This window comes from Athene noctua, chromosome Z (genome assembly GCF_965140245.1).
Source record: "Athene noctua chromosome Z, bAthNoc1.hap1.1, whole genome shotgun sequence".
NCBI lineage: Eukaryota > Metazoa > Chordata > Aves > Strigiformes > Strigidae > Athene > Athene noctua.
This window is the reverse complement of record NC_134077.1, coordinates 74,564,633-74,579,801: the sequence shown is the minus strand read 5'-3', so window position 1 is coordinate 74,579,801 and position 15,169 is coordinate 74,564,633. Positions and strand designations below refer to the sequence as shown.

Below are 15,169 nucleotides of genomic sequence, written 5' to 3'. Positions count from 1 at the left end.
GAGAACATAATAGGAACAAAGTAAGAGAGGTCAACACCAGAATGAACACGATGATACTTAACTATTTTGAAGGGTATTTTTAACATTATGGTATTTTTACCTCCTACTTTGGCCTATTTCTGAAAAAGGATTCGGCTGGGGATGTCTGATAGTCACAGCTGCTGTTGGGAATATGAGGCACCAGGTAACTTCTCTTATCCACAAGAGAAACTACAGGCATGTAACTCAATAATGCAGAAATCAAAACAGGAATCTTTTCATTTGTTTTTAAGACCACTTCACTTCTCTCACACTTCCGGATTTTGAGTCACATGGCTTTGTTTTTCACTCAGCATCTCATATTTGCAGAGTTAAGTCTCCCCAGCATCTAGACAAAGGGCTGGACCATCAAACATGACTTCGAGCACCATTTTCCTTAAGTTCCAACCCCTTCTAGGATAAAAGAGTTGTGATTACTTTCTAGAAGGGCTGCGATTACCACCAAGGACAAGTCTTCAGCAGTGAGCACAGACACACTGCTCACAGCAGACATGCACAGTCCCAGGGTAGTACTACACCACCAGTATACCCAACGGGCATCTGCAGCCGCCCAAAATTTGTACAACTTGCAAAAGTGTCTTGAGAGTTTAAAATTATCTAAATATTTGTGAATATCCAAGAAGTTTGAAATCAGGTTTTCCAGTCCTCCACACCAACATTGTTTTGAGAAGAGGTTTAATGTGAAAAAGCAGTTTTCCCTAGGTCATGCTACCCAGCCCACACCTTTGTTTCAAGTCTAAGGGCTTCTTTCTATAGCAGATACATTCTAGGATTGCTAGTCCTAATCAGTTTCCCATGCAAAATTGTATGTGTGATGATTTACACTTACTAGGGCATCTTAACTAGATTCTGATGAAAATCTTTCATCTCACAAAAGGCATTTTTTATTCTGAAAGAGCGCATTCACAGCTTCAAACAGGACTAGCCTTTTCACTTTATGTTCAGATCCTTCCCTCATGCCATCTCCATGCTCAGAGGAATCTTAGCAATTTCCTAGTATTCTTCTGCCTTCTTTTGAAGCTCCCAACCATGCAATGATTTCAGCACTGAGGAAGTATTTTTGTTTGAAACACTTAAGGAACTGGTTAGCAGAGTACTCCTACGCTCACTGGTTAACAAGGTGTACCAGTTCTTAACTCAACAGGCTGTAGAGAAAGTACTGCAGAAAAAGGACAGACTCATTTCCTGAATTACATCATAACAAACCAAAACACTTAAATGTTTCACATTCTGCCGAGAAGAAAGAAATGCAATGAGGAACAGAGATTTTTTTTTTTGCCTACATATTCTTCCACTTAAAACTGGAAGCGCTATTTCCTAGCCACTGTAACCTAATACCACCCTGCAGAAGAGCACACTGCTCGTATTTTAACACCTGATATCGAAACAATTCAGTTTCTCCCAAGCACATCTGTTTAGCAACGTATTCAGAATGGCTCTAGCAGTCTTCTGTATGTAAAACCCCCAGGGACAGGTTAAATTGTGGTCAAATACAGTGATTTTTATTCTCACTATTAGTTGCTTTAGATCTTAACGTTATTTTTACATAGCAAATGGCATGACACTTATATCATACAAGTGGTGTTTAAAAAGAAGCCAAGCAGGTGAGTGATATAAGCAGATTCCATTCATAATCCTAAACATAATTCTGAATAAATCACTTGTATTCAATTTTAAACAGGGAAAAAGCAAACATATATAAAAATACAAATACATGTGTTCTTTACGTGTACGTATGTAAGCGAATAGATACATATGAATATTTATACACACACATGCACACACCCATATTCTTCCAGAGCCAAGCAAATAAAATTATTTAAATAAAAACAGGAAGTGAAATTGAGAGTTGACTGTACTCTAGCAAATAAACTCCCACAAGTGAGAAAAAAGCAGGCAACAACACAGTTTAAAAGGAAGAATACTGTGGTGGCACATCTAGAAAAAAAGAAATACACTTCCACTGAGTACCTTATCATATCATGATATAAAAATGTTAGTTTTTGCTTTCTGTTGAGGAGCCTTTCCTAACAGGCTTCTCTCAAAACTGAAAGGTGCTCAAAACAAAAACCAACCAAACAAACCACAACCAGAAAGTGATCAGCACATACTATTTTATCCTTTAGAAAGGTCTGTATGCTGTACATACATCCTGCTCTTTCTTCACAGTCAAATTAAACACATGAATATAACTTAGTCACCTGTTTTCAGTAATTTCCTAGTATTGAGATGTAACCCAATGTTGCAAAAGCAGTTCCACCAAAGGGATTTTCCTGAGACAGGTTAGGATGGACCTAGTGTGCAGCAAGTAGCCTAGGAAGAAGACAGTTTGAGCTCACGAAATGCAGTGTTAGAAACAACTCTGAAAGAAACCAGTGACATAACCAAAAAAGCAAAGGTCATCCAGGGACCCCAGGAGAGTGGGGGATCAACAGAAACATTCTTTACAAACTGCCAAGAGGAGAATGAAAACAAAAACTTGCATGTCATCCCCCATGGCACCATAAGCAGGAAACCTCACCTCAAGATCAGCATCTACGCTTGGGTAATAACTGGCCGTTGTACATAACACATCCCTTGTTACAAAGCAATTGTCAATGCAAAGTGATTGCTTAATGGGGTTGTTTCACATGGAAAACCCCAGGATACTGTCTAACATTATCAGGAAAAACACTGAAATAAAATTAGCATCACTACTAAAAAAAATTGCTGATGACTAAAACTGAAGGACAGTAATCACACAAAGATGTGCACTGCTGAGTAAGATGCACTACATCCCATTTTAATAGAAACTTCTACATCTATAAAGAAGGAATGCACACTGTCTAGAGAAAGGGGAGGTGTTACCAAAATGTACTGGTTCCCAAAAAGAAACCAAACCTGAACCAGGGGGAAAGGGAAACACACAGCTACTGTATGCAAACATCACAGAAAACAGTAACAGGCAAGTGCTTGTCCACCCATGAAGTACTGAGGTCACTTCTGATTTAAAAGCTAGACAAATTTTAAAGAAAATATCATTAAATGGCTCAGTACAGTGCTTAGAAAATGTTTTATGGGGAAAGCCTTTGAGTTCAATGTCCTTTGTTTATCAGAAAGAAATAATTAGTCAGGCATTTACCTCCCACACAACTGCAAGAAAGAATAAAAGGCTTTTTAGATTTTTAGCACAGCACTGGAAGAACGACAGTCCGTGGGAAACTTTCTACAGGAAGACTGAAAATTTTGTGCAAGATGAAAAGAACAGGAGGGTATTAGCCTAGAAGATAGCCAAGGAACACATGAACATATTAGGCCTAAGCAATATTACATCAAAGATCATCTAGAAAGGAAACCTGCAGAGTACCAGCTGCAGCCACTCCACATCATGATGGATTGATGAGCACTTTTATTGCTTTCGTCATTTATCACCGAGTCAGACTGAGGCAGTAACTCAGACGATATATGAAAGTGCTGTGCAAAGCCTAATATTGGATTACTGGCTTTAGCACTTTCTGCGGTAAGTTATTTACTACCTAATTGAGTTTCTGGACTGAAATCTGGGATAACACCATGAACACAAAATATAGCTTCCAGCTACAAAGCTGTGTGCATTCTCACAAAGCTCCCTGCGCTTTCCTCTGCATCAGTGATGGTGACAATGATATTTTCCTCCAATGTCAGAGGCAGGCAGGGAAAAGCATAAATTCAATTCAGTACAGAATGGATTACCCTTCAAATCCAGACCAGTAAATTGCATCTCCCAGTGTGTCAGTCAACACTCCAAACATTTTTCGCAACATACGTTTCAGCTTGACCAGAACCCAGCTAAATTTCTGTGTCAGGATTTCTTTCAGTGTGTGTCTTTCGGTGTGTTTTTTTCTTTTTTGTCAGTCTTCGTGTCCCAAGATGGATGCAGAGTCACATGGCCCAATCTAAGTTTTAAATGCAGCAAAGTCACATCCACTCCACAACATCTCAACCACAAACTCACATTGCATCGTGACATCAAACACCTGATTGTTGCATGGGAAGGCCCCACCACTGTCAAGGAACCCACTCAAGAGTAAAGCCAGCAAGTATTCAAGCTGATTGCGGGATAGAAGCATGATTTTACTGTGGTTTTACCTTCTTGCAGCTTTTATTTTTAATTCAAAAAGCACTAAAAGCAAGCCAAGCTTGTCAGAAGGAAGAACTTGTTTTCCTTTTGGACTGCAAGCATTAGGACTTTCTGGGGAATCTCATACATCATTCACTTCCTTCAAAACTGAGTTGAACAAAATCAGCAGGGCCAAGGATGTTCCAGCTGCCTGTCCCAAAACCAGAACTAGAAAGAATGCGAGTTCAAGGGTACTCCTCCTCATTCCCTGCTACTATTTCCATAATCCTACAGACACAAGCTCCCTGTTGGTGTAATTCCCAGCTTTAAAGTGAAACACACCTTTCCTATCTGACTTCAACTATTTAGAACACCCCTTAAATGGAGTAGACTCCATTCAGAACATGTCCAGAATATGCATTCCCAGACTGCTGCAGAGATGCTAGCTGAACATCTCCTACACCAATGAAGCACAACATGGCTTGCCCATGTTTGGGACATGCCTGCATGAATTACAGCAGCTTTATGGCTGTCTTGCTAAGCCAGAGATTCATGGCATAAACATAACTCCAATTAACCCATTTACATTTTATTCTGGAAAAACTGCAGTGTTGTCAGCCAACATCTAAACCTGATTAGGAGAAACAAGGATTTCTGCATCTTGGAATAAGTTTATAGGTTCTGCTTAGAATGGAAAGCCTGAAAACCCAAAACCCTCCAAAAAAAACCAAAACAGAAAACAAGGATTCTATTACCCAAAGGATTATTTGACTTAGTGCCTTCATACCACAAATACCCTAACTGCTCAAATGACATTTCCTTAACAGAAACAGACACAAAACATACCAAAAGGTCCTGACAGTAGCTTCCAATAAATGCTCTAATGAAGAAGAGAAACAGGTAGATATATAAATACAGAACCTAAAATTGGCTAAACAATTCTGCTAAATTTGATAACCAACTTGCTTATTACCTAAATTCCCTACATTTTACCTTTGGCTAAAATAAACCAAACCGAGTTCACATTAGAAAGATTTATAGCTCTGGAAATATTTGTAGTCCCCAATTATCTACAGATTCACAATTCTTCCTACCTTTTATAAGTCTTTTATGGAAAAAGAACAAGCACTGTAAAAAGAGATGTATTTATTGGTGGCTAAAATGAATCCAAACTCCAAATCAAAATAGCTGCTAGCTATTTTTTTAGTGTATGAAACAGTTCCTCCACACACCACCAATGAGAACTCAACTCTTGTTATTTCTTATACAGACTTCATACGTTTAATACTTTTCATTTTTAAGATGCAGACACACATGCACAGACACCCAGCCACTTATACTGCCTCTTCCATGCCAGGCCTGAAGAAATTTAAACCCACACAAAACTGAAATAACCAGGCTTTGGAAAGCAATAGCAATATAAGAGAGCAATTGTTCATGTTACAATCCAAACATCATTTATTCTTTCACACACACACACACACACACACACTTATCAAAGGAAGTGACAGCTACAAAGAGTAAAGTTGTAAGAAAAAATAAAGAGTCATTTACAAAGGGTTTATGGAAAACAAATTTGCAGGGGAAAACAAAAAAAAAAAAAAGAAAGCACAGCTGAGCTGCAAGCCTGGGTGACTGAGATTACAATAAATATGTGCACAAAATCCTAATACAGTGACAACTTCAGACCCAACTGGACACCAAATCCACATAGGAAGACTACTGCCTTCCTTGTAAACTTTCACTTACAAAAATACCTTGCCAGTCTAGCAAGAGAGCTGCCATTCTCCCCAGGAGTACCTCCTGTCCTTTACAGTGCTGGCAATGGCAATACTGGCCTCAACTGGAAAGGGAAGCAGAATCTTACTTTAAAACAGAGAGATTAGATCCAGGATACTTTTGTGCCTTGTATGGAGAGTATCCGAGCATCTCTATGTGTTTTTCAGAGTCCACAAGAAGTAAAGGGAAGGACCACTTATCTTGGCATAGATGCGTTAAGCACTGCCATAAATGTGTTAAGAATTCATTATACTTTCTTGTATTTTTATGACACAGCCATGTAAGCCACATGGGCATGTGCCAGTCTGCTGAGCAGTTGAAAAATTTACTGAAAACCTCCATAGACCTGATCATTCACATACAGAAGATGCCATTTTACAAGTGTCAAAGGTGTGATCAGAATTAAAACTCAAATCCAGGTCACTTAGGCCACAGAAGTACTCAAAATAATGATAGGCTGATAGGCAGGAGCTTTTTTGTTGTTGTTGTTCCCTGCTTTCATTAACTGATGGGAGTCTTACCATCAGCATACTCAGTTACCTTCAAGGTTTGGAAACTTTCTCTTTTGTTCAAGACCAACTTAAGGGAATGTCAGCACAAACACCATCAGGAGGCTGAACACTTGAGCTCACAGATTTGAAACAGCAACCATTGTAAATTCACCTAGAAAACTGCCACTTGACAGCTTCATTTTGAAGCCTGTAGGTGGTTTATCAAAAGGAGTCCAAATGACGACATACGCTCAGCTGCAATTACAACAGCAAGCCTCTCTCTGGGGAAAAGAAAAAGTAGATAGCGATTATCTACCAAGTCTTCCCAGTTTACTGCAAACATTTTCTTCGCTAAAAGCTGATGGGTTAATTTTTTATTTTTAATCAGCCTGGCACTCCTAGAGGTCACCATTTTACTACTTCCTAAAGAACAATGATCAAACTCCACTAATTAAAGCAAATGTGCCAAGGAGGTAATTATTAAATGGAATTGACTTAAAATATCATTCAAGAAATCATATTAACATTCATTAAATAACTGAAAGAATGAGTTGTCAAGCTATTCAACAGGGTACAAGGGTGTACACATGGCTGTCAAAAGCAGCCACCGTCAGCAAATGACCCATCAGGTATTTTTGAAATTTGTTGTTTAGCAGTTAAGTCGTTGGAAAAGACAAACATGACACTGAGCATAGCTGGTTGAAAACAAGTGAACAACAACAAAAAAATCGGTTTGTCACCCAAAGGAGGAGACACTGATGTGCCAGGTGACATGACCAAGATTTTCCTCCACACTCTGACCAGGGAATATTACAGCTACTAAAGACCAAGAGTATCTTTACCTCTCTCAATACCCCTCACACACGAGTTGTTTGGGGTGGAGGTTTCAGACGCAGGTTTAAGAGAGATAACAGTACAGCTTGCAAGCGCCTCATTAGGTAGCACACAGTCATTAGATAGTGGTGCTAACGATCCCTTACATAGAATTCAGCCTGAAAAACCAAAGAGAAAAAACAATTCCACACCACAAACTTTCAGTGCAGTTTTCAAACTAGGAAAAGACCCTAAATTCCAGTTACAGCTATGCACCACCTTTAGGTATACAGTATGTGAATAGAAAAAAAAAAAAAAAAAGTGAGACATCCTGGACAAAAGCCTTTCACATTTTCTTACCTGTTAACATACCAAAGTCACTCAGCTCTTCCAGTAAAAAAACCTGGCACCTAAATGCCCACTTTAGGGACTCCAATAATATGCCCTTATTTAAGTCAGTGATAAAACAAAAAACCATTAAAGACTAGCTTTGCGCACTTCACAACATAAGAAATTTTCACTCAGGTTTTCTGCAGTTAAGGCAGGCAGTGACTTTCTGCTATGCAGACAGAATGACACATCTCTCAGCAAAGTTTTAAGTAAATACAAAACTGTTCCAGCACCACACAGGAACATGACTTTCACCCAACTTAATCCCACACCCTCTTCACCCACAGCGGTGACAAAAGGCAGGAGCTATTTCAAGCACTGCAGGGTACTGGCTTGACACCCACGGCCTTGTTCAATACCACCTGAACAGTGAGGCTCTCTTGTACAACCCGACTGCTCTGGAGATGCAACCCAAGCTGCCTGGGCTGCACAAGCTCAAGAAGACATCAAGGTGTTGGTTTTTGGGGTGGTTTCTTTTTTTAAAGCAGCGCACTGAGAACCCCCCATGTCCCTACAACACTGCTTGATTTTGCTGCATCAGAACAAGCCATAACTTCATTGCCTCCAGAAACCTCAGCTTGCTGGTAAGCAGACCTACGGACTCCCTCTTTCCATCCCTGGCACCAGCCCAGGTTTAAAAGGTCCAAACTCCAGGCAGGTTGCAGCTCCTCCACACCACCAAGCATAAGGGCACCCCCGCGATGGCTGTGCTGAGAGCCACCGACCAGCCCGGTGGGCACCCGCCAGGGTGGCTGGTGGCTCGCAGAGGGTCCGTCCCAGCGTGGAGAGGAGCAGCGCTGGACCACGGCAAACACCCGTGTCACCACACGGGACTGGGCACTGCCGCACCTGCGATTCTTTACTATTATAGTTAGAATTTTTATTATTATTACCAGAATAATTACTATTATTATTATTGATAGACGTTATTATTAGGATTTTTATTCGAATTATTGCTGTTGGAATTATTACATTTATTACTGTTATTAGTGCTCGATTTTTAGCATTAATGTTGTTAGAAGTTATTATTATAATTAATAGTAGAATTGTTAGGATTATTGTTTTTAGACTTTTCTAAGCATTTATTATTAGGATTTTTAGCATTATTGTTGTCGTTAGACTTTATTGTTAGACTTTGCTATTATTACTGTAATCTTTATTATTACCATTCTTAGATTTTTTCAGTAGAATGTGTTACCTCTATAATTGGAATTTATTACTATGACAATGTTTAGATCATTTCTATCAGTACTATTTCCAGAAATGTTTGTTTGTCCTTCCCCCGCCCACCTGGCCCAGGACGCGGCGGTGGTTCCCAGCAGGTCCCGCAGGCCCGGCCGCCCCCGCCCCGCTTACCCTCGCACTGGTAGCCGGCCAGCCCCCAGATGAAGTCGGTGCAGTAGTGGCAGAAGGTGGGCTTGGTGAGGGTCACCCTGCGGAAGCCGTGGCCCGGCGGGCTGCTCCCCGCCACCGCCACCGCGGCGGCGCGGCCGCGCCCGCCCAGCACCGGGCTGGAGGCCGGGCTGCCGCCGCGCAGCGAGCGCGTCCCGTCCGCCATGCCCGCTCCTCGCGGCGCGGCACCGGCGGCCGCTCGCCCTCGCTTCCGCCCGAGGCGGCGGCGGCGGCGGCGGGGTTGGGGCGGGGGGGGCGGTGCCCCGTCAGGGCCTCGCCGGGCGGCGCCGCGCTGCCGCCTGCCGGCCGCGCCGCGGCCCCGCGCCGCCCGCGCTGAGGGGACGCCGGGGCCGGCCGGCGGGTGCCCTCACGGCCGCGGCCCGCCCTTAGGGCCGCCGCATTCCGCCCCTTCGCAGGCGATTCTGGGCGGGCCTCAGCTTGTCCCGAGGCGTCCCCGCTCCTGCCGGGTGCGAGATGCCACGGGGCGCGTAGGTTCAGGTGGGCGCTGCAGAAGTAGGGGCGCGGGTGTTGAGAAGAGAGCAGGATCTCTGAGCGGTGTAGGCGGCAGACGTGCGTTTGAGAGATGGTCGCACTTCAGCGTCCCGCCACGGCTGCCTGTGCGCTGCAATCCACGGCAAAGCCGCGGAAGAAACGTGGAGGCAGGGAAGAAAGACCAGCTTGTCAGAAGGTCTCATCACAAACGGACGGTGGATGTTTGCAACTTAAAACAGTGAAGCTTGAAAAGACCTCCAGTTTCTTGCCATGCCGCTAAACCGGATAGTTTCGCTACTCTAGCCTTGCACTATTTTGGAGCACACAAAGCTCCATGTCGAGAATGATGCACTGGGAGAAGAATTGCCATAGATTTTGCTTCAACTCTTAACATCTCTGCCTTTGTGAGAAAAGATAAGGGTTCTGCCTAGCAGTCTCTCCTATATAACACTTTTTTTTTTTTTTTCCTTTATGTTCACTTCACCTCCCTATTGCTAATTTTGAAAACATTTACACACTGGCCTGTTTCCATGCTGCTGGTCTCCTCCTCTCCCTCTGAAATGCCTCTGTTTCTTTAACTGATATTATATTAGGCATAGTATTGTGGCTGGAATAGGCTGGGACAAGAAAGGAGGCTATGCCTTTGGATTTTGTGTTTAGAGATGTATGCTGTCAACATTTCCACTTGTCTGGTTGGGTCCTAGATCTCAGCTTTGTATTGAGAATCTCCACTGAGCTGTCTGAAACAATGTTCAGGTACTTTTCCTAAGTCATAAGAGACAAGAAAAGAGTAGTGTATATTTTCATCCCTGACTCTGATTTATCCCATGATCCTATCACTCAAAATGTTACACTCAGCCATTTCAGATGTGAATGGACCTCAACACACACACAAATTGTCTTAGAGATCTGGCTATGTTTTCAGCTGGTACAAGCTGACATAGTTCCTTGTGTTTTATCTTCATGTGCACCAGGCGAAAGTGCAGACATGCACAGAGGACACCCGAATTCAGAGGAACTACAGGTACGTTTAAATTCCTGTTGAACATGGAAAAAAGGAAACTGACACTAAGAAAAAAAGGACTGTTTGCCATGCTGTCTGCTTGCCTCAACTACCATGTAGTCTATTTCAGTGCTTTGCAACAAGCTGAGATTGACTATAGCATGACAGAAGTGACAGTGGTTTTGTAGACAGAGTTCAGTGCTGTTTGCTGGATTTGTCTGGGACATTCATCCTTCTTCAGGAGAGGAAGCTCTTTCCCTGTGTGCTTAGTCCATGTTGTCATGGACATTCTCACTGAGCTATCCAGATCTCTCGCTTTTCTTCAAAAACTTGTCTACAAAGCATCTTGCCTCACCTGTTCCATTGACCTGTCCTGCCTTTCTTTTCAATATAGACTGTCCTCTTAGACTGTCTTTCTTTTGTATGGACCTAATAGTCCTTCGCCTCTCAAGAGACAGAGGCCAGAGAGGTGGAAAGCTGAAGCTCAGGTGAAAAGATCTTTCCTAAGATCAAGGAAATATACTGAACTGCCTTATAAGGACATCAAAATTTGGCACTGTTTCAAAAGCCTAAGGAAGTAATCAGTACCTCCTTTTATAGAAATATGAAAATTCATTCAATTAACAAGTAATTCAGATACATTACTACATCATCTGCCAGTGCAGGGTAGTCACAGGGTTTCCTTGCTAGAAGTTACCTATGGAATGATAAATTTTATTGTTAAGGTATAAATTAACATGTGAGATTTTGTCTATTTTTTAATATCTGATTCCCCAGATACATATTTATATGCTGTAACACATAGGCATGTGTGACCTATACTTGTGCTTTAACTTCCCTTCTTATCACTGAGCGACCAGTCTAACCAGTCAAAACAACCTTAATCATTTGATGATTGTCTTCAGCCAATCTGCCACCAACTCTGCCAGGAGCTATGGGATATGGCAGCAGTTGAAGACTAGCCATCCTTTGCATTTCACGTGTGTAGCAGGGATGGAGTCCTAGACAGTGGAAAAGAGTGAGGTACAGCAGGGGTTCTCAATCTTTCCTTCACCACCAACCCCCTTTAAATACCTTTTGGGGCCATGGACCACCAAGACTTAATTCAAGATTTAAAGTACTGGACTGCATCAAATATTTATGTCAATTTTTTCATGAAGGGTCTTCAAATTTGGAGAGGAGGGGAAATAAGTCAATCTGTTAATGCACACATTTCTATTATAATATCTATTGCAATGATTCCGTATTAATTTAAAATAATAGCATCAATACTCTTTGTGTTCAAATGGCCCATTTTATGGTATTTTAACATGCTAATTCTAAATTGATGTCATTTTTACATTAAAATTGGATTAAAAGTTTTTATAATTCTTCTCACCTCCCCCCTTGTTTGTTTGTGTTCAGTCCCCATACATTTTTCATAGAATCATCGTAGAATCATAGAATCATCTAGGTTGGAAAGGATCCTGGAGATCATCTAGTCCAACCGTTCACCTAGCACAGTTCCCACCTACAGCATATCCTTAAGCTCTAAATCGAGCCTACTCTTGAACACCTCCAGGGATGTGGACTCCACCACCTGCCTGGGCAGCCCATTCCAACACCTAACAACCCGTTCTGTAAAAAAATGCTTCCTAATATCTAGCCTGAACTTTGCCTGGTGCAATTTGAGGCCATTCCGTCTTGTCCTGTCACTTTCTACTAGGCTAAAGAGGCTCAAGCCCAGCTCTTTGCAGCTTCCTTTCAGGGAGCTGTAGAGGGCAATGAGGTCTCCCCTCAGCCTCCTCTTCTCCAGACTAAACACCCCCAGTTCCCTCAGCCGCTCCTCGTACGACCTGTGCTCCAGACCCTGCACCAGCTTCGTTGCCCTTCTCTGGACACACTCGAGTCATTCAATGTCCTTTTTGGAGTGAGGGGCCCAAAACTGAACCCAGTCATCGAGGTGCGGCCTCACCAGTGCCAGTACAGGGGTGAGATCCCTTCCCTGCCCCTGCTGGCCACGCTATTGCTGACACAAGCCAGGATGCCATTGGCCTTCTTGGCCCCCTGGGCACACTGCTGGCTCCTGTTCAGCCGGCTGTCAATCAACACCCCCAGTCCCTCTCTGACTGGCAGCTCTCCAGCCACTCCTCCCCAAGCCTGTAGCGCTGCTGGGGGTTGTTGTGGCCCAAGGGCAGCCCCCGGCATTTGCCCTCAGTGAAACTCCCCCAGTTGGGCTCAGCCCATGGCTCCAGCCTGTCCAGGTCTCTCTGCAGAGCCTCCCTACCCTCGAGCAGATCAACACTCCCACCCAACTTGGGATCATCTGCAAACTGAATGAGGGTGCACTCGATCCCCTCGTCCGGATCATCAATAAAGGGGTTAAACAGGAGTGGCCCCAAAACCCAGCCCTGGGGGACACCACTCATGACTGGCCACCAGCTGGATTTAACTCCGTTCACCACAACTCTCTGGGCCCGGCCATCCTGACAGGTTTTTACCCAGCGAAGCGTTTGATTGTCCAAACTTCGAACAGCCATTTTTGCCAGGAGAATGATGTGGGAAATGGTGTCAAAAGCCTTGCTAAAGTCAAGGTAGACAACATCCACAGCCTTTCCCTCATCCAATAACCAGGTCGCTCTGTCATAGAAGGAGACCAGGTTTGTCAAGCAGGACCTGCCTTTCACAAACCCATGCTGACTGGGCCTGAGCATATGGTTGTCCCTCATGTGTTGTGTGATGGTATTTAGGATGAGCTGCTCCATCAGCTTCCCAGGTACCAAAGTCAAGCTGACAGGCCTGTAATTTCCCGGATCATCCTTCCGACACCTCTTATAGATGGGCGTCACACGGGCCAATTTCCAAACAGTTGGGACCTCCCCTGTCAGCCAGGACTGCTGGTAAATGATAGAAAGTGGCCTGGCGAGCACCCCAGCCAGCTCCTTCAGCACCCTTGGGTGTATCCCATCTGGTCCCATGGACTTGTGTGTGTCTATATGATGCAGCAGGTCACTGACTGTCTCCTGGATTGCAGGGGGGTCGTTCTCCCAGTCTTTGTATTCTGGCTGTGGAGGCTGGATTTCATCAGTACAACTAATCTTGTTATTAAAGACTGAGGCAAAGAAGGCATTAAGCACCTCAGCCTTCTCCTCATCACTTGTTCCCACATTTCCTCCTGCATCTAGCAGGGGATGGAGACTCTCCCTGGACTTTCTTTTGCTACTGACATAGAAACTTTTCTTGTTATCCTTGATTGCAGAGGCCAAATAATTTCCAGTTGGGCTTTAGCCCTTCTGATTTCTACCCTGCATAGCCTCACAGCCTCTCTGTAATCACTGTGAGTCTCTAGCCCCTTCTTCCAAAGGCTGTAAACTCTCCTTCTCCCCCTGAGTTGCAGCCAAAGCTCCCTGTTCAGCCAGGGTGGTCTTCTCTGGCGTCGGCTTCTCTTACAGCACCTGGGGACCGCCTGCTCCTGAGCCATTAACACTTCCTTCTTAAAGAGCACCCAGCCTTCCTGGGCCCCTGTACCCTTCAGATAGTCTCCCAGGGGATCCTTTCAAGCAGGTGCCTAAACAAGACAAACTCAGCCCTTCTGAAGTCCAGGATGTCAGTCCTGCTTAGCCCCCTCCTGACCTCTCTAAGAATAGAGAACTCTATTATTTCATGATCGCTGTGCCCTAGTTGGCCTCCAGCCTCCACATCATCCACCAGTCCTTCTCTGTTCACAAAGAGGAGATCCAACAGGGCACCTTCTCTGGTCGGTTACTCACCAGTTGCGTCAGGAACTGTTTTTTGTTTACAGGTCCAGGGCCACCACTTGTAGGAACAGATTTCAGCCCCTTTGTGGCCCTAAAGAGGGTCATTGGGTTAAGAAAATGTCTGTAAGAGATAAAACACCTAGTTAAAATGGGTCCCACCAACCATTCTAGCACCAAATATCCCTGTGTGTCAGGGCAGGGGGGGGGCGGGGGGGGGTTGGTGCTTGAGTATGAGAGAAGCATGGAGCGGGGGGCTGGGGGAAAAGGAGGTGCAGTGCTTGCTGTAGGCCAGACCAATGTTTCCGGGCTGGACGTTCTGCACCCCTGCTTTAAGCCTTCGCAGACACCCTGTGACAACATCACACCCCCTAGAGGTCCGCAGACCACAGACTGAGAACCACTGAGGTAAAGAATTATTACCAGAGCTGTCACATTCATAAATGTGACAGTCCACTAGAGGGATTTGATATCAGTTCCTGACACAGAGCTGGTCATCTTAACTGCAAGGTTTCTACTGCCTATATCTCTGCACTCAGAATACTCATCCAAAACCAGAAGAATTATGATAGCTGGAAGCATTTCCAGCTTTTGGAAGCGATTTCAGACATCTTTTTTATTTTGTACCTTTTTTGAGGTTGGGTGGTTAGCTGTCAGGGTGTTCTTTTAAGGGCATATACTGATCTTTATAAAAAAGTGATAAAGTCTTTTTGAAGAAGAAACAACGGTTTGCGTGAGTCAAAGAGGATAGAGCTACATGCAACAAGTGTAACTGTCTGCACTCTCAAAATGGCAGGAACCTGTGCAGCTAAAAAGAATAAATGCAGCTACCTGCTTTAGAAGTGTCAAACCAGAAAACCAGCCAGACTAAAGAAAGATGAGGTGGCTGGATCATAGCAAAGCATGCAAAAGGGCTGCTACTGGTCAGTGTCACAGTTATAGTCACAGTCCTAGTGAT

The 15,169-nt window shown here is 43.9% G+C and overlaps 1 protein-coding gene across 3 annotated transcripts in view; it reads right to left on the bottom strand.

Moving 5' to 3' along the window:
* DGKQ (diacylglycerol kinase theta) overlaps positions 1 to 9,158 on the bottom strand; it is a 101,459-nt gene extending 92,301 nt beyond the window's left edge. For all 3 annotated transcript variants that reach the window (XR_012635499.1, XR_012635500.1, XM_074931689.1), the window contains exon 1: positions 8,947 to 9,158. Coding sequence is in view for 1 of the 3 variants with exons in the window: in XM_074931689.1 (XP_074787790.1) it covers positions 8,947 to 9,148 (202 nt within the window). In the remaining 2 variants the exon portion in view is untranslated. The remainder of the gene's footprint in view (positions 1 to 8,946) is intronic.
* Positions 9,159 to 15,169: the final 6,011 nt, after the last annotated feature.